The sequence below is a fragment of the Ipomoea nil genome, unplaced genomic scaffold (assembly GCF_001879475.1).
Source record: "Ipomoea nil cultivar Tokyo-kokei standard unplaced genomic scaffold, Asagao_1.1 scaffold0982, whole genome shotgun sequence".
Classification (NCBI taxonomy): Eukaryota; Viridiplantae; Streptophyta; class Magnoliopsida; order Solanales; family Convolvulaceae; genus Ipomoea; species Ipomoea nil.
The window spans coordinates 214,909-237,639 of NW_017617410.1; the positions used below are offsets into that span (position 1 = coordinate 214,909).

Sequence of the window (22,731 nt, forward strand, 5' to 3'; positions counted from 1 at the left end):
TTTATCATCTTAGTCGATATTAGTATCAACCACAGAATATTATTATATATACTATATGTGATTGTGTCAATTATTATTGATAATTATTTTTAATTATACCATGTGCAATAATATATGAAATCTCTATATCTCTATATATATTAAAGCAAAATAATTGTCTAAAAAATTTTCCCTCCAAATGTGAAAACATTTATTGTATTCATATTAATTAATTTATAAATAAATTCATGTAATTCCCAAAAATATTCCATCGAAATGTGAAAACATTTATTGTATTCATATTAATTTATAAATAGATTCATGTAATTTAACATGTTGATTAAAAGAAGAATATAATATTAGTTACTATTATTTTATATATATATATATATATATATATATATATATATATATATATATATATATATATATATATATATATATTATAGTAATTATTATAGTAATAATAATTCACATACAGAACGAATTTTTCAAATAGAGAAACACGGAATCATGCATCCTATTAGCCTTAACAAATTATTTTTACTATAATTACTATTCACTGTAATAATAATAATAATAATAATAATAATAATAATAATAATAATAATAATAATAATAATAATAATAATAATATACTATAATAATGAATTAGCCAATTTATAAATAAATGCATGTAATTAACATGATGAGTAAAATAAGAATATAATATTAATTATTATAGTATATTATTATTATTATTATTATTATTATTATTATTATTATTATTATTATTATAGTAATTATTAGAGTAATAATAATTCGTTATTATAGTATATTATTTTAATTAAATTAAATTATTTAAATTAAATCATCCTTAATTAAATTATTTAAATTAAATCAGCCAATATAATTAGTATTACAAATAATCATTCTTAATTAAATTAGATCATCCTTAATTAAATTAAATCATCCTTAATTAAATCAGCCTATATATTTAGTGTTGCAAATAATCATCCTTAATTAAATTAAATCATCCTAAATTAAATTCAATCATCCTTAATTAAATTATTTAAATTAAATCAATCTTTAATACAAACGTAAAATCAACCTTAATAACAACACAGAAACGCGGAATCATCCTATTAGCCAATTATTATTACTATTACTATTTATTAAAATAATAATAATAATAATAATAATAATAATAATAATAATAATAATAATAATAATTCTATAATACTATACTATAATAACGAATTAGCCTTACAAAACAAATTATTCACATATAGAAACGCGGAATCATGCATCATATTAACCTTAACGAATTATTATTACTATAATTACTATGCACGTGTAATTCATGGTATTCAGTATGCATGGCAATTATTATTCATCTGTTACTATGCACGGGAATCATGCAATAGCTATTAGTATTAGTATTTAGTATTTCATAATTAAATAATTAAATAATTAAATTAAATTATTCATTTGTAATTCATTTCCACAAATTCATAGTTATAAATACCTCATTGGTCTTGCTTCTCATTCATTTCCAATCCTCTTCATGTACTTTTCATACGCTAAACTTTTCAACTTTTCAATATGACTCCCACCTTCAATCTACTTAACCAAATCACCGCTACCTCCACGAATTGGGCGATACAAGTTCGTCTAATCCGAATGTACGAGTCAACATTCAATAATAACACCTACAATTCTCATACTTTAGAGTGTGTGTTTCAAGATTCTGAGGTATATTCGTCACTTTTAGTATAGATATATATAGATTATCTTTTAGTATATATATATATATATATATATATATATATTATTTCATAATATATTCAATACCAATATATATTTTTCTTAATTTTAGTTTTATAATTCACATGCTAATATGTTTGTTATGTAACACATATTCATGTATTTCATATTCTATTATAATATAGATTTCCATTAAATTTTTACTTTTTGCTAATTTAGGGTACGCGTATACATGCAACAATAAAAAAGGCTTAAGTTGATGAATTTTAAAAAATCTTTTTTGAGTGTCATTTGTACTCCATTAAAAACTTTATTGTTGCAACAAATAACATGAGATACAAAACTACGCACCACAAATACAAGATCTTGTTCATGCATTCTACAAAAGTCTTTCAGTATAACATGTTGGGAGCAATATGTTGATCAACTATTACAGCATGTCAACTATGACAATCCTAATCCAGTTGTTTTACTCATTCAGTTTTGTCGTGCAAAAATGCACAACAGTAAGTTACTATTCTGTATTCACTTTTTTTCTACTATTTTTGACATATTCTGTGTTTCGTAGTGTTCATATTTTACACTCATTATTCTATTGCTTTAGATGAGGTTTCAATATCTAACACATGGAATGCTACCAAGATTGTGGTAGATGCAAATTGTCAAGAGATAAGTGATTTTCAAAAGCGGTAATAAATATAACTATTTCTAAATCTATATTTATATCTGTTAGGAAGATGTTTATTTAGATTTTGATGATACCAAACTAACTAGGAATATAGACCCCTCTTTTTACTCTCGTTATTTTGCACCTTTCGTGTTAGACGAAAGTAGTTATAACTCACCATGTGATTCGTGCTCAGTAGCACATTAACACGAATTAGAGTTGTTTTAAGTTAGATCTACTTGAAGAAGAGAAGAACAAGAGAAGGCCGAGAGATCAATTGTGACTGAAAGTTATGGAAGGGCTCATCTCTCATGTATGAAGAGTCTAACGAAAGATAAGGTCAATCTTTCGTTATTGCATGACCTGAGACTACAAGTCAAAAGCCTGACTTTATTAGACATAATTCATATGCTATCAGAAGCATATTTGTCTAAGTCTCTTTGCTGGGTGAATCATCCTGGACAAATGGTGTCCTAGGAATGAAACTTTCAAATACCAAGGAGCATTAAATAATTTGTACCTTTGTCAGTGAGAAAGGACAAAAAGACAAACAACTTTTTGTTGCCAACGGCTACACAGTACAACCGCATTAAATGCTCCGAACTTAGTGGATATTACACGCTGGTGAATATGTTTGAAATTCCCATCTCCCTCCAAAGGATGGATTTTCCTCTCCTATAAATACCTCTCTTCACCACTGAAGAAGGTGCTGTTTTTCACTTAATCTTTATCTACAAAAGCTTTGTTAACAAGTATCATCCAAAAGCTTTCAAAACCAGTGTGTTGTTGTGAAGTATTTTTCAAAGAGATCATCTAAACCTCAATTCTTCACAACAGAAGGAAATCTTGCAACTTATATTTGAAGATTCAAGCACCACCGAGTCAAGATTTCACAAGTTAGAGAACATCATCAATTCTTTCCAACCCTCAACTCTGAAGAAGACGTTGATAGAGGCGGAGTAAACTCTAGGAGTTGAAAAACCTACACAAGTAACTGTCCGGCTTAGTGATCAAGGAAGCTAGCTTGTTTAGTTTGTATTAGGAGTGATAGTGTAACACCCCGTGTTTCACTAAATATTTATATTAGTTATAAATATTTACCAAATAGAGCTATTTACTTATAATTAAATATTTTGCTAAATATATATATATATATATATATATATATATATATATATATATATATATATATATATATATATATGTACCCGAATGTGTTACTATGGGCTTTGGTTAGTTATTTTATAAACTTTTTAAGTACCCAAATCCCTAATTTATTGATACGGTCCATGATGGACCGTGGACCTTTATATGAAATAAAGCCCGGTAGCTTTTGATAAAATAAGGAGGGTCCATTTACCTTTTTAGATTAATATTAGGAATCCTAAGCCTTTACCTTTTCAGATTTGTATTAGGAATCCTAAACCCCTTACTCATTCAGATTCGTATTAGGGATCCTAACCTATATATAGGGGAATTAGAAGGCATTAGAACCCTATCACCTATATCTCCCTCTCCCCACACGAAATCCTCTCCCAAGAACATAGTCAAAGAATTCCCCATCACCGGGCTTAGGGATGATCGATTGAGGAAAGATCTTAGGAAGTTGTGAGAAGTTTAATTAAGCTAAAAAGGTAACCCATGTCTTACAAAACCTATTTTCATTGCTATCGTTTATTGATTGGCTCTGTTGAACGATTGAATGTATGATTTTGTATTTGTACTTTGTTAGAGATTGGCGTTAGGAATTTGTGATATTAATTATTGTTATTCTTGATATTCTCGATGACCCTGTGTGGTCTTGGTATGTTCTCGTATTTAATTATGTTTAGAGCTTGTCCTTAGGGTTTATATTGTAAATCTTGTTGTTGTGATGTTCTTGGTGTTCTTGGGTGGGTTTATGCATGTTCGGGTGTTGATTCAAGGTTAGGGCTTGTTTTTAGGGCTTTGCATATAGATTTCTTGATGATATTGAGGTTCTTGATTGTAACACCCCGTGTTACGATCTCCAGACATGGAATTAATAATATAATTAATTACGCCTAGAACAGTTAATAGGGAATTAATTTCCATTAATTGATTAAGGTGACCCACAGAGGACCATGTACCCGTGGTATCCTTAATCCTATTCGTATACGTATATATATCCATATACATACATATATATATATATATATATATATATATATATATATATATATATATATATATATATAAATACATGTATATACTACTCCTACCCTAATCATACCTAGTATACGTATTTATACTAAGGGCTTAAAGAATACATTCGTAGGGCATGGCCTCCGAACACCCACCCCCTTCACATATCGCTCCCTCTCTCTCAGACAACACCGGCAAACCCTCACCGCACCACCGCCCTCACCATGGCGGCAACCACCAGCCCCAATCCTTCCCTAAGCTCTAAACCATGAACCCCTCTCCCTCAACCCTCCATTACAGACGGACGACCTTGATACGATGATATACAGTGCAAACGGCGACAGCGGACTTACGCGACGGTGGCTCTCCCCCTTCGAGCGTCCTCCGGCTACGACGGCGACCCTCCTCCCCCCAGCAAGCATACTAGCACGGAGGCCGTGGGTGGCCGGCAGGAGGAAGTGCGCCCGTGGGACAACCGCTGTCCCTCGGCGAAACAGATCGAGGAAGAAGATGAAGGTAAGTTACAGACTCACGCCAGGATAGCTATTAAATATTAGATTTAGGTAAGGAGTAACAATTGAGGGCTTAGTCTAGTGGTAAGGCGCCGGTTCGGCTAATGGTTTGGCTTTGCTGGCATGTGTTGGTTGTATATGCTTATCATATTTTGGGTATAATTATGGGGACGATTAATACGCTTAGGGACGGTGATGATTTGCCGACTAGTACCAATCTCCCTACTGTACTGTTATTCCGTAGGCTTAATACGGTTATATTACTTACACGATGGGTAGATGATTGATTTGGGTTTTAGGTTAATAATGGGTGAGTTAGCTTAGTTGCGTAAGACATAGTTGGTGTTAGGAGAAAATCTAGGGTTCGAATCCCTTAGGGTTTAATTATTTTATAGCTCGATTATTTAGTGAAAAGTCCGATTTCATTCACAGGTTCCGTTGATGGTGTTTTGGATTAATAAGCGAATGAGGTAACCCATGTCTCAACAAAACCTATTTTCCTTGCTATAATTATCTTCTTTGGTCTCCTCTCCATACTTGTGTCTTGATGAATCGTTTATGATATTGATGATATGTTCTTGATGATTGCGAGATGATTTTATGCGTGATCTTGATGATCTTGATGATGATAAGATGTTCTTGATGATTATGTGATGTTCTTGATGAATCTTGATGTTTTGGCAATTAAAAGATGAACTATGATTTTATTGATTTGAATATGATTAGAGCCCTAGGTTAAAATTGGGAATTTCGTATTGTGTTATTCTAGATATAACTGGGAAGGATTTCACATGTTCGGGTGTTGATTATGTTTAGAAGTCATGATAGGATATGTGCTATATGATTCTTGCTTTTGATCCGTTAATTGCCTACGTGGTGTCATCAATTGCGTTTAAAAGTGTCTAAGCATGGTTTCGGGTTCTACAACGGATCCCGGGACGTTTATTTTGATAAAGAGTTAGTGGGGGGAGGTGGGGGTAGGGGGACCCGCCACCTACCCGCTGCCCGAGAAGGGTGTCGCCGGCAGCGGGCAGCCGGCGGGCAGGCGACTGCCCGCCGGGCACCCGCTGCCCGGAGACTTGTCGCCGGCGGGTGGTCCTCCATCCACCGGCTACCCGCTAGAAATTGTCCAACTCGGGACTCCGGCTTCCCCGTTTGATGTTTCCCCGACCCTCGTGGTGTCCCAACGGACTCCGTTTATCGTGCCTAAGTCTAGTTTGATGTTTCGGGTACCGTTCGTAGGATAATTGAGTCTTATATATCGCATGCTAGTTGAATTGGTATCCCGTTGGCCTAGGTGAAAGAAGTATGAACCCCTTAGGACTATTCCTAGTTTGTGGATGACCACGCATAGGTTTCTTTATATGTTTTCTCTCCTTTCCCAATGTGCTAATATGAGTTGCATGTGCTTGCTATGTGTTATGTGTGCATGATACCCCAATTTGGTTGCGATCAAATTGGTTATTCCTGAGCTGCGGTTCAGAAGCTGGCTGCGGTCAGAATTACACCCTCGGGCTGCGGTCCACCGTTTGGTTGCGATCAAACGTTTTAGATGAGCTGCGGTTCATATTCCTGGCTGCGGTCAGATGATCACTTTTGGGCTGCGGTCCACCGTTTGGTTGCGATCAAACGTTTTACATGAGCTGCGGTTCATATTCCTGGCTGCGGTCAGATGATCACTCTTGGGCTGCGGTCCACTGTTTGGTTGCGATCAAACATTATGATGAGCTGCGGTTCATCGGTCGGTTGCGATCGACCCCTTCGTATTGCGATACGAGGCAAGGTGCTGCGGGGCCGTGCCAGAGCTATATGCGCTGACCCTCATGTATGGGCATGCGATTGGTCTTGTGACGCCACCAAAGTATGCTTGTGTGATGAGATACGAATTGAATGATGATATGAATGGGATGAAGTGAATCCGTGACCATAGGATACATGCTAGTATCTTTATATGCTTTATTATAACTGTTGAATGTGCTTATCCCTATTTGTCGAGTCTATTCTTGGTTTTAAAACTAGTATCTCTTAAGTGTATATCTTCCTGCTTCAAAATGATTTTCGTATATCTATATATAACTATCTATAATGTATTTCAACGCGTTGGAGTGGGTTACTGGCATCTCTTGCTGAACAGATATATTTGGCTTTCAGGCACCGATGAGTAGATCCCAGAGTGCGCTAGAAGATCGCAGATTAGATAGATAGTCTTTCTCTTCGGCCTGCGTGCCATAATGATGTATTGAGGATATTAGTTAGTTTAGCCTGTGCATCTGAGTTCTCCAGCTCAGATGTGGCATAGCACCCCGTACACTTATGATTAATATTACTCTGTTTGGGATTTTATGAGAAATTGCCTTTATTATATAAAATTTAAAAGTTTCAAAATTTCGGGGTGTTACATTGATGTTCTCGGACCGTTATGTGTTTAATCTCGAGTCTTGGCAAGTTTAGGGATGGTGTTTAAGGTATAATTGTGGTGTTTCTTGGTTTAATTCTTGTTGATCGAGTCCATATTGTTGTTGATACGTATTGTGATGTGTTTGGACATGATTTTGGGTTTAATTGTTGAATTCTCTAAGAGGAAAAATGCCAAGTTACCATCGTACCAGTGGGGGGTAGGTGGGGGGACGAACCCCCACCTGACCACCAGCCGGTTACCGCCCACCGTACCAGTATCCGGTGGTACAGTACCGCCCACCGGCGGGTGGATGGCGAGTGGTTGACCAACCACCCGCCGTACCACCCGCTGGTACGAGCGGGGCGGGGTGCTGTTTTATCCTGTTTGTTGTTTCCCCGTGCCGCGTTGTGCCTCATTTGGTGTTTATGAGTCTCGTGTGATGTTTCGGGTACCGGTTTATGAGTTGTGTGTCGTGGTTATTGTTGTTGTTGAGCTTTGATTATTGTTGTTGTTGAGGATTGACTATTGTTGTTGATTGAGTGTTGTTGGTTTTTGTTATCCTGAGTATTGGTTGTGGTGATTGATTTGTCCATAATGAGAAAAGATATGTGATTGGTGGAAATGATTTGTTAGCGGTTTAGCACAACGAGTGCTCGGTCATTGTGCTATATGCACAGACCACCCCTTGATTATAGTGCTATAGGCATAGATCAAGTTATAAGCACTGCGGTGCCATGTCATGTGCTATAGACACTAACCCCTTGATTATAGTGTTATAGGCACGGGTCATGCGAATGGTATTGCGGTGCTACCATGTCGGTGGTTTTGTTGGTGGTATGTCGGTGGGGAGCATTCGTGTCCCGGACGAATAAGGGGGGCGTTGTAACACCCCAGATTTTCAAGACATTTAAAACTTATAAAATAAGGGTATTATCTCATTAAATCTCAAAACATAATACAAGTGTACGGGGTGCTATGCCACACCTGAGCTGGAGAACCCAGGTGCACAGGCTAACTACCTAATATCCTCAATAATGTAAATGCATAATATGGCACGTAGGCCGAGAAGGGAACTATCTACTTCTACGTTCCGAGTTCTAGCGCGCTCCAGTGACTTATTCTTCTGTGCCTGAAAGCCAAATATATCTGTTCAGCGAGAGATGCTGGTAACCCATTCCAACGCGTTGAAATACAATACATATAGAGATATATATAGATATACGAAAACCATTATGAGCATGAAGATATATCCTACGAACTCTAGCTTTCAAAACCGGGAATGACTCGACAGGTAATGCCAGACACAATCAACAGTTATAATGAGCATATGCAGTTCACAACAGATAAGGCAGATAAGGCCAAGCATAAACGCTAATCATAACCCAGCATGACAATCCCCAATATAAATCCCATAGTCACATCCCCCCAAGGCACTCATAGTCACAATTCGTCCATATCACACACATAGCGCACATTGTTGGCGCCACGGGACCGATCGCATGCCCATACATGAGGGTCAGCGCATATAGCTCTGACACAGCCCCGCAGCACCATGCCCCGTATCGCAACACGGGGAGGTCGATCGCAACCGACCGATGAACCGCAGCTCATCATAATGTTTGATCGCAACCAAACAGTGGACCGCAGCCCAAGAGAGTGTCATCTGACCGCAGCCAGGATAAAGGACGAACCGCAGCTCATATAGAAACGTTTGATCGCAACCAAACGGTGGACCGCAGCCCAAGAGAATGTCATCTGACCGCAGCCAGGAATACCAATCTGACTGCAGCCAGCTTCTGAACCGCAGCTCAGGATACCAATCCGATCGCAACCGAATTGGGGTAGCACACACACATAACACATAGCAGACACATGCAACCCACGTTACACATTGGGAAGGGGGATAAAGCGTATAACAAACCTATGCGTGATCCATCACATACTAAGAATAGTCCTAAGGGGTTCATACTTCCTTCAACTAGGTCAACGGGATACTAATTCATCTAGCATGCGATATAACAGACTCATAAACCTACGAACGGTACCCGAAACATCAAACTAGACATAGGCACGACAAACGGGGTCCGTTGGGACACCACGGGGATTGGGGAAACATCAAACGGGGAAACCGGGAGCCCGAGGTAGTGTAATTTCCAGCGGGTAGCCGGTGGGTGGGGGTCCACCCGCCGGCTGCCACTGTTCCGGGCAGCGGGTGCCCGGCGGGCAGCTGCCCGCTGACGGAGCTGCCCGAGAATGCCGCGGGTAGGTGGCGGGTCCCCTACCCCCACCTACCCCCCACTGACTCTTTTCATCACTTTTCGCCCCGGGAACCGTTGTGGAACGCGAAACCATGCTTAGACACTTTACAACGCAATTAACAACAACAAGTAGACAATTAACGGATCAAATACGGGAAACGAACGGCACATGGCCTATCATGCTTTTCTAAACATAATCAACACCCAAACATGCGATTTCCCACCCGATAATCCAAGAATCAAAGCATACAGTACAACCTAGGGTTCTAATTACTTTTATATCAACAAGAATACGATTCGTCTTCTAATTGCAAGATTCGGTAGGAACAACACATAATCATCAAGGATACCAATTTAATCATCAAGAACATCATAATCATCAAGAACAACACGTAATCATCAAGAATCCCAATTAATCATCAAGAACATCACAATTATCAAGAAACTCCCAATATCAAGATTTCCAAGATTCCCCATGGAATCATTAAATCAACATCAATAATAATCATAGTAATTCGCCATTTACAATCATATGGGGGAAACCCTAAGGGGAAATTATAGCTATGAAAATAGGTTTTGTTGAGACATGGGTTACCTCTTTGCCTTAATTAGTTCCTTGGCTGTGAAGGGTCTTTCTTTAAGCTTTCTTGCTTTCTTCTAAGGGAATTCTTGGAGCTCTCTTGGGGAGGTGGGGCGTTTAGGCGTGTGGGAAGTTCCAGGTGTTTCCTAAGTCCCTTATTTATATATTTAGGAGTCCTAATTAGGAATTAATACTATAGGCTTGCTAATTCTATTTCTTTCGGAACTAAGGATTGGGTTTAGGGGTTGGGTTTATATATGAGGGCCCATGGGCTACGGTGGGCCTTTTTCCCTAATTGACCATTATGATTTATTCCTTCTCTTGGGCTTATTGATTGATTAATTAAATGGTTTTAGGAGCCGTAACACGGGGTGTTACACTCTTCCCCCCTTTACAAGGGCTTCGTCCCCGAAGCCTGGTGTTATAGTCCACCCTTTCACCCCCAGACACCTCGTAGCTCGGCCTCTTGATTAGGGTTGCGGCCTTACGTTTGTCTTGGCTTGGGGTAGGCTGAACTTTTGATGGTGTTGTGATAGGGGAGTTTTCGGTTGTACCTCGGTTTCCTGCGCTGGAACTGGGTGCACCGCGAGCGCCCAAGGCGGCCTCGATCGCTGCTACCCTTTGATCGAGTGCGTGTGTGGTGCGGATCAGGGATGAGAACCCTTCTTCCATGATTTGATTTTGTCGGTCGAGCTGTGCGAGTATGCGTTCGTTGACCGAACCCTCGTCTCGCCCCCTCGGGTTCCCTCCTGGCTGTGGGTGCACTGACGGGTTAGGCCCGTCTTCCTCCTCTTGTCCTTCATTTTCTTCCGTGCCTCCGCAATCTTGCATGGCCCGCTTGAGCTTTTTGTTGGAGATGTCCAACCGATCAACCAATTCCCTACGTTCCTCATCGGGTTTGTGGCAGATTTCTTCGAGGGTGAGATAGTGTCCTCCTTCGATGAAGTAGATGTCGTTGCGGCGGAGGTTTTGGGCATTGAAAACCATGCCATTGGCGGTTTTGACCTCGGTGTGGCTTAGGTCTACCCCCTTTTTCTCCATGATCCAACTTAGGATCATCCCGTAAGGTAGGCTAAGTCGGTTGTTTGTTTTGCAGAACTCTATGTGCCTTAGCATGAGTGCCGGCAGGTTGAACTTGATTTTATGTTTTAGGAGATACGCAAAGGTGCACTCCAAGCTTCCCACATCCTTGCTCTTGTTATTGGTGGGCAAGAGGCTATCGGTTACAATCATAACCAATATCTTTTGCTCCGCCGATAGCCATTTCCGGTTTGGTCGGGTGGCCGAGGTGAACCCATCCTCTTTCCCGAGTAAGTACCCGAGATAGTCCTTGTATCCCGTAGTTTGGGTGCCAATCTACCCCTTCCGGTCATAGTCGGACACACCCGTGGTGGTCAATTTCAAGAGCTTGGCCAAACGGCCTTCGGAAAGCACAATTTCCTTGCCGCGGACTTTGGTGGTGATTTCTACCTTGTCACCCCGTTTGGTGGCTACAAGGTGTCGATAGAACTCCTTCACCAATTCGGGGTACGTATCCCCTTTGATGGTGAGATACGTATCTAAAAGTCCTTGGTGTTTAAGCATATCAACCAATTCCGGAGAGAATTGGTCGGGTTCAAGTGCTTTACCTCCGATCACGGTGTAATCGGCATTGTTCCACTCCGGGGTGCGGATTCCGAGGGGTTTCTTTGGCATCGCGATAGGTGGTACTTTTCCGGTAGATTTTCCGGCGAGGTTTCCGGCGAGATTTCCGGCGAGGGGGGGGCAGCGCTCCGGCGCGTTTTTTCCGGCGGGTGTCGAGGCGGCGTCTTCCGGCTGCGGGGGAGGCGGCGGCGAGGTGGGGTTCACGATGAGGAGGAGATGGCGTGAGATTGGCGTTCGGGTGGAGGCGGCAGCGGGTCTCGGCTGGGCGGACTCCGGGCGGATGGCGGGTGGTCTCCGGCGGCTTGGTCTGGACGGCGGCGAGGCGAGCGGCTCCGCCGGGGTGCGTCCGGGCGGTGGCAGCGTCGGTGGGAGGTGGTGGCTGTGGTGGGGCAGTGGGGTATGCGAGGGGGAAGAGGAGAGGGTGTGGGGAGAGAGAGAGAGAGAGGAAGAAGAAGAAGAAGAAGGAGAAGAAGGGTTTTTGATTTGGGGATTTTGTGGGTTTTAGGATTTAGAGGGGTTTAACAAGGGAGTATCCCCTTGAGGTTTCAAGAAACACTCATGGTTTGGTAGTTGGGACTTGGACTTATAAATAGGAGGTTTAAGGTTCAATCCCTAGTGGTGACATTAGGCATTTTTTAATGATGTGTTTTTGTCCTTTTCCTTGTTTCGTCTTTTAGTGAGGAAGGGTTGGTTGGATGGCATAACTTGTGTTTTACTCTCGTAGTGGAATCGGAATTTGAACGAAAAGAAATCTTTATTCATAATACTTTCTAAGTAGCTAAGCTAAGTAGACATAATCCTCCCGAAGTAATTAAACTAAATAAGTGGTCTATACGATACAGGGGGTGGTTACAAGGGGGTGATGGCTTATCCTAGGCAGAATTCGCTTTCGGGGTTTTCTTCGGCGGGGTTCGTATGGTCCTCGTCTTCAGGGATTGGGTTTTTCCCCTTCTAGGCCTTCTTCGTTTCCGAGGTCGGCTTGCGTTTGGCTCATGACGAATACTTTTCCGGGAGCGCCATAGCCCCCTTGGTGACCGGTACCCCCGTGTTGGCCCGTGGTGGTGGGACGCGGTCTTTGGGGCCGAGTGCATTGGAAGGCCTTGTGTCCTTCCTCCCCGCAGTTGAAGCATCGCCAGGGGTTGCCTGCGCAGTCCTTGCCTCTGTGACTTTTGTTGCATCTCGGGCAAGGAAAGTTTCTTGGGTTCGCTTCGTTGCTTCCCGGGGGCGGTCTTGGGTTAGTCGGGTTGTTTGATCTCGTGCCGATGTCGTTCCTTGTTCTTTTCACCGGTGGTGCCCCACTTCCGGTGTTCCTTCTTCGCATTTGTTCCTGAGCCCCGCGTTGAAGTAGTTGGATCCGATAGAGGTTCGCGGCACTGACGTAAGCCTCGTTGAGGGTCCGGGGCCTACTTACTACTAGTGCCTTCCGGGCTTCGAAGTTGAGGCCTGATACGAATCTTTCTACCTTGGTCACCTCGGTGGGGACAAGTTCGGGTGCGAAGCGCGCCAGTTCGAGGAATCGTTTATGGTACTCCACGACGGTGGCCGTCCCTTGCTTTAGATGAAGGAACTCTTCATACATGGATGCTTTTATGTGGGTTGGGTAAAACCGTTCACGTAATCGTGCCTTGAGGCTTTCCCAGTTGAACCCTGGCTCTTGTCGGTGGGTGGGTCCTTCGTGGATCCACCAGAGGTCGGCCTCGTGTCCGAAGTAGAACGAGGCTATCTCTACACGACGCTCCTCTGGGCATTCTACTACCCCTAGAATCTTGTGAAGGGTCCGAATCCATTCCTCCAGGACTGCGGGGTCCTCTTCTCCGAAGAACGTGGGTGGTCGGTGATTCGAGACTTGTCGAGCGACGTCAGAGTTTGTATTCACCGGAGGCGGTGGGGCCTGGTGTTGCGAAGGGCCGCGTCGCTTAGCGCCTGCGCGACTTGTGTTAGTTGCTGTAGGGTTTGGGTCAAGGGGTCGTTGGTGGCGGGTTCCGGAGTCCTTGATTGCCTTCTGTTCGGTGCCATGCTATCGTCTTTCTGGTCAGTGTTTATAAGAATGTTAAGTTAGAGTTCGACGCACTTCTGGTGAAGTGATAAGTGGGGAAGGGTTTTAGAATGGGGAAGGGCAACGTGTAGGGAAGTTATGTGTAGGTTTCACAATCTCACCGCGCGTCCTAAGATTCCTGAGTCCTATGTTCCTAGGTACTTAGAGCTCAAGCCTAACGTCCTAAAGTCTGGTCTTAAGAGTCTTATCCTAGGGTCAAACTTAGGCTCTGATACCAACTGTAACACCCCAGATTTTCAAGACATTTAAAACTTATAAAATAAGGGTATTATCTCATTAAATCCCAAAACATAATACAAGTGTACGGGTGCTATGCCACACCTGAGCTGGAGAACCCAGGTGCACAGGCTAACTACCTAATATCCTCAATAATGTAAATGCATAATATGGCACGCAGGCCGAGAAGGGAACTATCTACTTCTACGTTCCGAGTTCTAGCGCGCTCCAGTGACTTATTCTTCTGTGCCTGAAAGCCAAATATATCTGTTCAGCGAGAGATGCTGGTAACCCATTCCAACGCGTTGAAATACAATACATATAGAGATATATATAGATATACGAAAACCATTATGAGCATGAAGATATATCCTACGAACTCTAGCTTTCAAAACCGGGAATGACTCGACAGGTAATGCCAGACACAATCAACAGTTATAACGAGCATATGCAGTTCACAACAGATAAGGCAGATAAGGCCAAGCATAAACGCTAATCATAACCCAGCATGACAATCCCCAATATAAATCCCATAGTCACATCCCCCCAAGGCACTCATAGTCACAATTCGTCCATATCACACACATAGCGCACATTGTTGGCGCCACGGGACCGATCGCATGCCCATACATGAGGGTCAGCGCATATAGCTCTGACACAGCCCCGCAGCACCATGCCCCGTATCGCAACACGGGGAGGTCGATCGCAACCGACCGATGAACCGCAGCTCATCATAATGTTTGATCGCAACCAAACAGTGGACCACAGCCCAAGAGAGTGTCATCTGACCGCAGCCAGGATAAAGGACGAACCGCAGCTCGTATAGAAATGTTTGATCGCAACCAAACGGTGGACCGCAGCCCAAGAGAATGTCATCTGACCGCAGCCAGGAATACCAATCTGACCGCAGCCAGCTTCTGAACCGCAGCTCAGGATACCAATCCGATCGCAACCGAATTGGGGTAGCACACACACATAACACATAGCAGACACATGCAACCCACGTTACACATTGGGAAGGGGGATAAAGCGTATAACAAACCTATGCGTGATCCATCACATACTAAGAATAGTCCTAAGGGGTTCATACTTCCTTCACCTAGGTCAACGGGATACCAATTCATCTAGCATGCGATATAACAGACTCATAAACCTACGAACGGTACCCGAAACATCAAACTAGACATAGGCACGACAAACGGGGTTCATTGGGACACCACGGGGATCGGGGAAACATCAAACGGGGAAACCGGGAGCCCGAGGTAGTGTAATTTCCAGCGGGTAGCCGGTGGGTGGGGGTCCACCCGCCGGCTGCCACTGTTCCGGGCAGCGAGTGCCCGGCGGGCAGCTGCCCGCCCGCCGGCTGCCCGCTGACGGAGCTGCCCGAGAATGCCGCGGGTAGGTGGCAGGTCCCCTACCCCCACCTACCCCCCACTGACTCTTTTCATTACTTTTCGCCCCGGGAACCGTTGTGGAACCCGAAACCATGCTTAGACACTTTACAACGCAATTAACAACAACAAGTAGACAATTAACGGATCAAATACGGGAAACGAACGGCACATGGCCTATCATGCTTTTCTAAACATAATCAACACCCAAACATGCGATTTCCCACCCGATAATCCAAGAATCAAAGCATACAGTACAACCTAGGGTTCTAATTACTTTTATATCAACAAGAATACGATTCGTCTTCTAATTGCAAGATTCGGTAGGAACAACACATAATCATCAAGGATACCAATTTAATCATCAAGAACATCATAATCATCAAGAACAACACGTAATCATCAAGAATCCCAATTAATCATCAAGAACATCACAATTATCAAGAAACTCCCAATATCAAGATTTCCAAGATTCCCCATGGAATCATTAAATCAACATCAATAATAATCATAGTAATTCGCCATTTACAATCATATGGGGGAAACCCTAAGGGGAAATTATAGCTATGAAAATAGGTTTTGTTGAGACATGGGTTACCTCTTTGCCTTAATTAGTTCCTTGGCTGTGAAGGGTCTTTCTTTAAGCTTTCTTGCTTTCTTCTAAGGGAATTCTTGGAGCTCTCTTGGGGAGGTGGGGCGTTTAGGCGTGTGGGAAGTTCCAGGTGTCTCCTAAGTCCCTTATTTATATATTTAGGAGTCCTAATTAGGAATTAATACTATAGGCTTGCTAATTCTATTTCTTTCGGAACTAAGGATTGGGTTTAGGGGTTGGGTTTATATATGAGGGCCCATGGGCTACGGTGGGCCTTTTTCCCTAATTGATCATTATGATTTATTCCTTCTCTTGGGCTTATTGATTGATTAATTAAATGGTTTTAGGGGCTGTAACACGGGATGTTACAGGCGTTATAAGGGTGACCTGGAAGTATAGGTTGGAACTGATATAAGGATGAAGAGGAGTAAATGTTGGAACTTGGTATAAGGTTGGATCATGGATGTACTCCCTGTTGACTGCTTGTTGTTATTAATTGTTGTTGAACCCCATTGTTGCCATTGTGTGTTATTATTGAGCTTTGTTATTATCTTATCCTGCGGGCTTAGGATGCATGCCAGTATCTTTATGGTGTTCATAGTGTCAGCTTGTTGTTGTGTCTTGAGTCTTGATCTTGGTTTTAAAGCTACCGTTGCCTAGGATTATATATGTATTCCAGTCTTAAAATGATTTTCTTATATCTACCTATATTGTACTCAACGCGTGGGAGTGGGTTACCAACATTATTCGCTGATGGTTGTTACACCATATGTTTTTCAGGTACTGACCAATAGCTTCGGAGCGCGCTGGTTGGACTCGTGGAGTTGGCTTAGATAGCTCTAGTATTAGTTAGATGGCATGTGTACCTTGAATTGTATTTGAATATTGATTCGCGGATTATACTTGGTTAGTTAGTTTATCCTGTGCATCTAGGTTCTTAAACCTAGATGTGGCATAGCACCCCGACTCTCTTGCTTAGCTTCTGTTCTGTTTGGATAATTAATGATAGATTCGCCTTTGTTTCATAAGCTTTAAACGTTTTAAAAATTAGGGGTGTTACAGATAGTGCAAACCCTTTCACAAGTTGTGGAAGAAGAGTGGAGTAGGCTTAGTTAATAGCCGAACCACTATAAAAACCTCTCTCTCCTTTCGGTTATTTATCTTCACTGCATTGCATACATATTGACCAAACCCTAATTTTCCATAATTAAAGCGTGCAAAGAATATTCTAAAATGAACTCAAATTTTCCGCTGTGCATTACTCCCCGAAAGTTATTTTCAAAAATTCGAGTAGAGTTTATTCACCCCCCCCCCCCTCTAGACTCTCTTTCAACCCTACCGGGACCAACAATATCTATTATTATGCCAAAAATTTTGTAATATCTTTTAATATTTGAAACTTTGAATATATTTTCATAAGGTTGGAAGTTCACTCAACCCCAAAACTCTCTTTGAATACACCATCAAGAATTTCGTCAGCTACACTAGAAGATGAAATTAATGGGGATACACTCAAGACCTGTACCATTGAGCAGTTGTATGATTTTTCGGAGGTATTTTTCTATTGATATAACTGTCATTTATTAATTATTAATTTATTAATGTTAACAGACATAATAATTAATAATTTCCCAATTCCTTTATATACACTAATATAATTGTTAATTAATAGGTGGGAAGTTATTGGGTGTTGGCTACAATTTTACCCATTCAGACAATAGGCGATTGGTGGTACCTCTCATGCAAGAGATGTCCAATAAAACTAGAACAAGCATCCAACTGTTTCTACTGTGACAAATTTGATAACTCATATCCGGATGGAAATTTTTGGTATAAACTTATAATACGCGTTGTCGATTCCACTGGAAATGCACCATTTCTATTGTGGGATCGGGAATGTAATGAATTGTGTTAGGAACATATGTACTTACATTTTGATGATACCAATGTAATTTAGACTGTTGATCCCTAACTTTTGAATCGTTTCTTTTGATACTTTCGTCTTAGACGAAAGGTGCCATAACTCACCTTGTAATTCGTGTTAAGCTAGACAAACACACGAAACCGAGTTATGATCTTTTAGTTAGGTTTACTTGGACGAAAGAAGATCGAAATATTGAAGAAAAGCTACATCAGTCAGAGAATCCATCTCTCGGTTATGCAGCAAATGGAGAAGTACTCATCAAAGCTGCCAATTCAAACGAAAGATAAAGTCAATCTTTCGTGAAGAGGCTTTTAGTCTACAATCAGATTGCCAAGACAATTCCTCTTTACAAAATTCAAGAAGAATGTTGTTAAGTCTCAGCTGGGAAATCATCCAAGGAATAAGTTGTTCTAAGAACAAGGTGCACATCAACCAAGATGCATTAAATGTCTTGTACCTCTTTACAGAGCTAGAAGACAAAAACACCGCAGAAGTTCTTGCCACCAACGACTACATGGTACAACCGCAATAAATGCAGCATTAAATGCACCAAGTCCTCCGGGCAATACCCACTGGTCCATAGGTTTGAAATATCATCTCCCTCCAACGGATGGATATTTCTTCCCCTATAAATACCCATCTTCTCCACTGAAGAAGATGCTGGTTTTTCACTCAACTGATTATATTCACGCAAAAGCTCCTTATATAAAGTTCACTCTTCCAAGCTTTTGAAAACCACTGATTCAAGGTGTGAAGTTTCAAAAAGAGCCATCAGATTTCATCTTCACAATCTTGAAGAAGTCTTGCATTTTCTAAACGTTGATCATCCATCATTCAACCAGCCAGTCAAGACTTCAACCTGTTGGAGAAACACGCAAATCTTTTCATCCAACTCTGAAGAAGACGTTGATAGAGGCGGAGTCAACTCTAGGAGTTGAAAAACCTTCCAAGTAGCTGTCCGGCTTAGTGATCAAGGAAGCTAGCTTGAAGTAGTTTGTACTAGGAGTGATAGTGCAAACCCTTTCACAAGTTGTGGAAGAAGAGTGGAGTAGGCACAGTTGGCCGAACTACTATAAAAATCTCTCGTCTTTCTCTCTATTTACATATCGCTTTACTTTCTTGCATTGCATATCATTACTCCTTCAAACCGAAAGTTCCTTAAGCGTAAAACAGTGCAAAGCTATACTAAAATCTACTTAACAAATCCGCTGCGTTATAACCCCGAAAAGAGTTATTTATGTAAAAATCGAATTGAGTCTATTCACCCCCCCCTCCTCTAGACTCTCCTTTCGACCTTACCGGGACCAACAAGTGGTATCAGAGCAGTTACCTTGATCGCTAAACGCTTTGCCTTTACTGCGTGGTAGATCCCTTTTCAAAATTTTATAAAACTGCTATTTTTCGTCTTTGCACTATTTTCACAAATAGAAAATGGAAAGAGATCATCCTAACCGTTCTAGGCCTCTTGCCTTTAATCTGTCTAAGTTCGATGACTGGAAAGTCAGAATGCAGGCACATCTTTTAGCCATCCATGACGAAATGTGGGATGTGATAGAAGATGGCCCGATAGTAGTCATGATGGTAAACACACAGGCAGCGGCAGAAGGAGAAGACCCCGAAGTCATGATCCCAAAGCCTAAATCTCAGCTCACCTCCGACGAGAAGACAAGAGCAAATCTTGACAATGTTGCACGAGATATTCTCTACAAATCTCTAGATGACTCCTTATTCCCGAGAGTACGGAAGTGCAAAACGGCTAAGGAAACCTGGAATATCCTCATGAATCTGGGAGAAGGAGACGAGCAGGAGAAGGATAACAAGCTTACTGTAGCTATGAAGAAATTCGAGGACTTCAAAATGCTGCCAGCCGAAACCATCCCTGATATGGAGTTCAGATTTACCAAGCTGATGGGAGAAATTTCTGATCTCGGCAAGGAACCGACAGAAAAGGAAAAGAACCTAAAAATCCTTCGTGGACTTCCCAAGTCATGGGAAATGAAGGTGGCGGTAATGAGAGATCATCAAGACATGAAGACTATATCCTCGATGAAGATTTTTAGCGATCTCAAGGCACACGAGTTTGAGCACGAACCAAAAGAATCTGACGAAGCCGAAACAAGAAATATTGCCTTGGTTGCAAACCAGCAACCCTCAACCTCAAACAGGTCAAAATCTAACCCGAGTGATTTTTTATCTGATGAACAGTTTGCCTTGTTTGTACGTAGAATGAAGTGGTCTATTAGGAAGAACAACTTCCAAGAGCAACAAAAATTTCAAAGCCCATCAAACCGAAGGCAATATGAGAAATCTCCTCAAGCTTCCACACAAGAAACAATCGATGGACAAATGCTCTGTTACAACTGCCAAAAGCCAGGGCATTTCAAAGCGAATTATCCTCGTCCAATGGTTCGCAAATATCAAGATCAAGAACCCAGCACTGGTGCATCAAAGGATGTCGCTGAAGTAAGCAAAAGAGGTGATAAGCGAGAGCAAAATCAACCTCGGCACGAAAGAAGAAGAAGAGCTATGGTTGTGAACGAATCAGCAAAAACTATTGAAACCGAAAACAGCTCTTTAAGCTCGAGCTCAGACGACGAAAGCACTGAAGAAGAAAAAGGACTGCTTTGCTTGTTTAGTGAAGAAGAGGAAACTAATGATCTATGCCTCATGGCTCAAGATGATGAGGTAAATTCTCAATCTTCCTCTTCTATTCAAATGGAGTCCAGTTCAGTCAGTGGCCAAAGTTCCAATGAATCAGTCAGCGAGATGATGCGGGACTTTATAATCATAAAGAGCACATACTCTAAGCTAAAAGAGGAGAACTCTCAGCTAATTATCATCCATGATGAGCTAAGGCGAGTTCGAATAGAGAACATTAAGCTAGCCATCGTAAAAGATCAGCTCAAAAAACAAGTTCTTTCTCTTAAAGAGCAGTGTACAGAAAGAGAGTTGCGGGAGCAACAATTGCGTAAGGTTCTTGATTCGTTCAATAATTCGTCCAACTTGATGGACCGAATGGTGAATGGATCAAAACCGCTTGGGGAAATAACCGAAATTGGTTATGACCTCAGCTCCCCTTCACATGTCTTATTGAACAAACCCACAAACGTATACTCTCGTGAGAGTTTCAAATTTGCGTTTGTTCAAGGCCCCACTCAAATATCTGTGTAACACCCCCCAAACATGCTATGTAAAAAGCCTTAACACATGCAGATCATACAACAAAACTAGCACAGCGGAAGATAAAAACGAGAACTGGATAGAAGAAATCCAAACGGGGTGTTATGCCACGTCTACCAAACACGGTAAACGCTACGGCGATCAATCTGCAAGTGTATACATCTACCCCAAAAAGGTAACAGTCTAACACTACAACGGCACACATGCCACAAACAAAGGTAAAGATACTAGACTACCGACCACTAACATCACGCTCGTCTAGACATCACCTGAAAGATACAAAGATAAACATTGGGACGACGCCCGGTTAGCGATAAATGCTGGTAACCCACCAATACCTGTTAAGTATCATACATAGGTAGGGTATATACAAAATCATTTCGAAACGGAATACACACACACACACACACACACACACACACACACACACACACACACACACACACACACACACACATATATATATATATATATATATATATAAGTGTAAAACCAAGAGTAAACACCAACTCAAGACTCAACACTCATCAACAAAGATACGGGAACACATCCCAAAACCACAAAGGATAACCACAACGCAAAGGATAAAGACAAGACCGGTGGCAACACATGCCCTTGTGACTACACACGTCATAAGAAAGAGAACACATAACCACGGCTACACAAGCCCTCGTGACATCACCCGCCACGAGTTGATATGCCTTCCTTATGCCCTGTTCCAACCTTATTGCTATCCCCAACCTTGTATCTTCTTCCAACCATTACCTCCAGGACCCCCTGTACTTCTTAGTCCAACCTTTTCCCTCCTGGGACCGTAGTCCCCCACCAACAAAACCACCAATTCATAGTACACGAGGTACCGTACACGCACATGGCACACATGCCCGGATAACACCTGTTATCCCCCAAAAACGTGAACCTTACACAAAGGCCACATCTCCATAATCACGCCACGGCCACCACGAGGACCGCTGCAATACCTTGGTGACTAGTGTCCCATACCACTAATCGTGGAATCCAGGTAAAGCCACACACGCACCACAACTCAACAAGAGTCAAACAACGGATCACAACGAAGGTATGAAACATACTCAATCAAGGAACGGGTCACAGCCCAACAACATCAACGATGAATAACACAAGTTATCATCAACCAAACGGAAAAACCACACACACGCTAGCATTAAGACAATAAACTAGCATGCTTAACAACGGAGAAACTCAAGATAGTTCCGAGGAACACACAAGACACCTCTCGGTCCAACGAAACACAATGTTGAACACTTAGAACGATTCAAGACACCAAAGTCCTACATGGATACCTACCATATAGTTCTAGACATACGAAACATCAAGAAGACGCTCAAATAGTTCCATAAAAGAACATCGGGAAGTCAAAAGACCAAATACTGAGTCAAACGAATC

At 41.7% G+C, this 22,731-nt stretch overlaps 2 protein-coding genes across 2 annotated transcripts; both read left to right on the plus strand.

The window, feature by feature from the left end:
- The first annotated feature begins 2,143 nt into the window (after nt 1-2,143).
- LOC109179963 lies at nt 2,144-18,117 on the plus strand. Its single transcript, XM_019329438.1, has 4 exons — nt 2,144-2,231; nt 2,330-2,414; nt 17,623-17,755; nt 17,875-18,117. Exons 1-4 carry the CDS (start codon nt 2,222-2,224, stop codon nt 18,115-18,117), a joined length of 471 nt encoding a protein of 156 aa, XP_019184983.1. The 5' UTR covers nt 2,144-2,221.
- Nucleotides 18,118-19,557: 1,440 nt separating this feature from the next.
- Nucleotides 19,558-21,297, plus strand: LOC109179964. Its single transcript, XM_019329439.1, has one exon. The coding sequence runs from the start codon at nt 19,558-19,560 to the stop codon at nt 21,295-21,297; it is 1,740 nt and encodes a 579-aa protein (XP_019184984.1).
- Nucleotides 21,298-22,731: the final 1,434 nt, after the last annotated feature.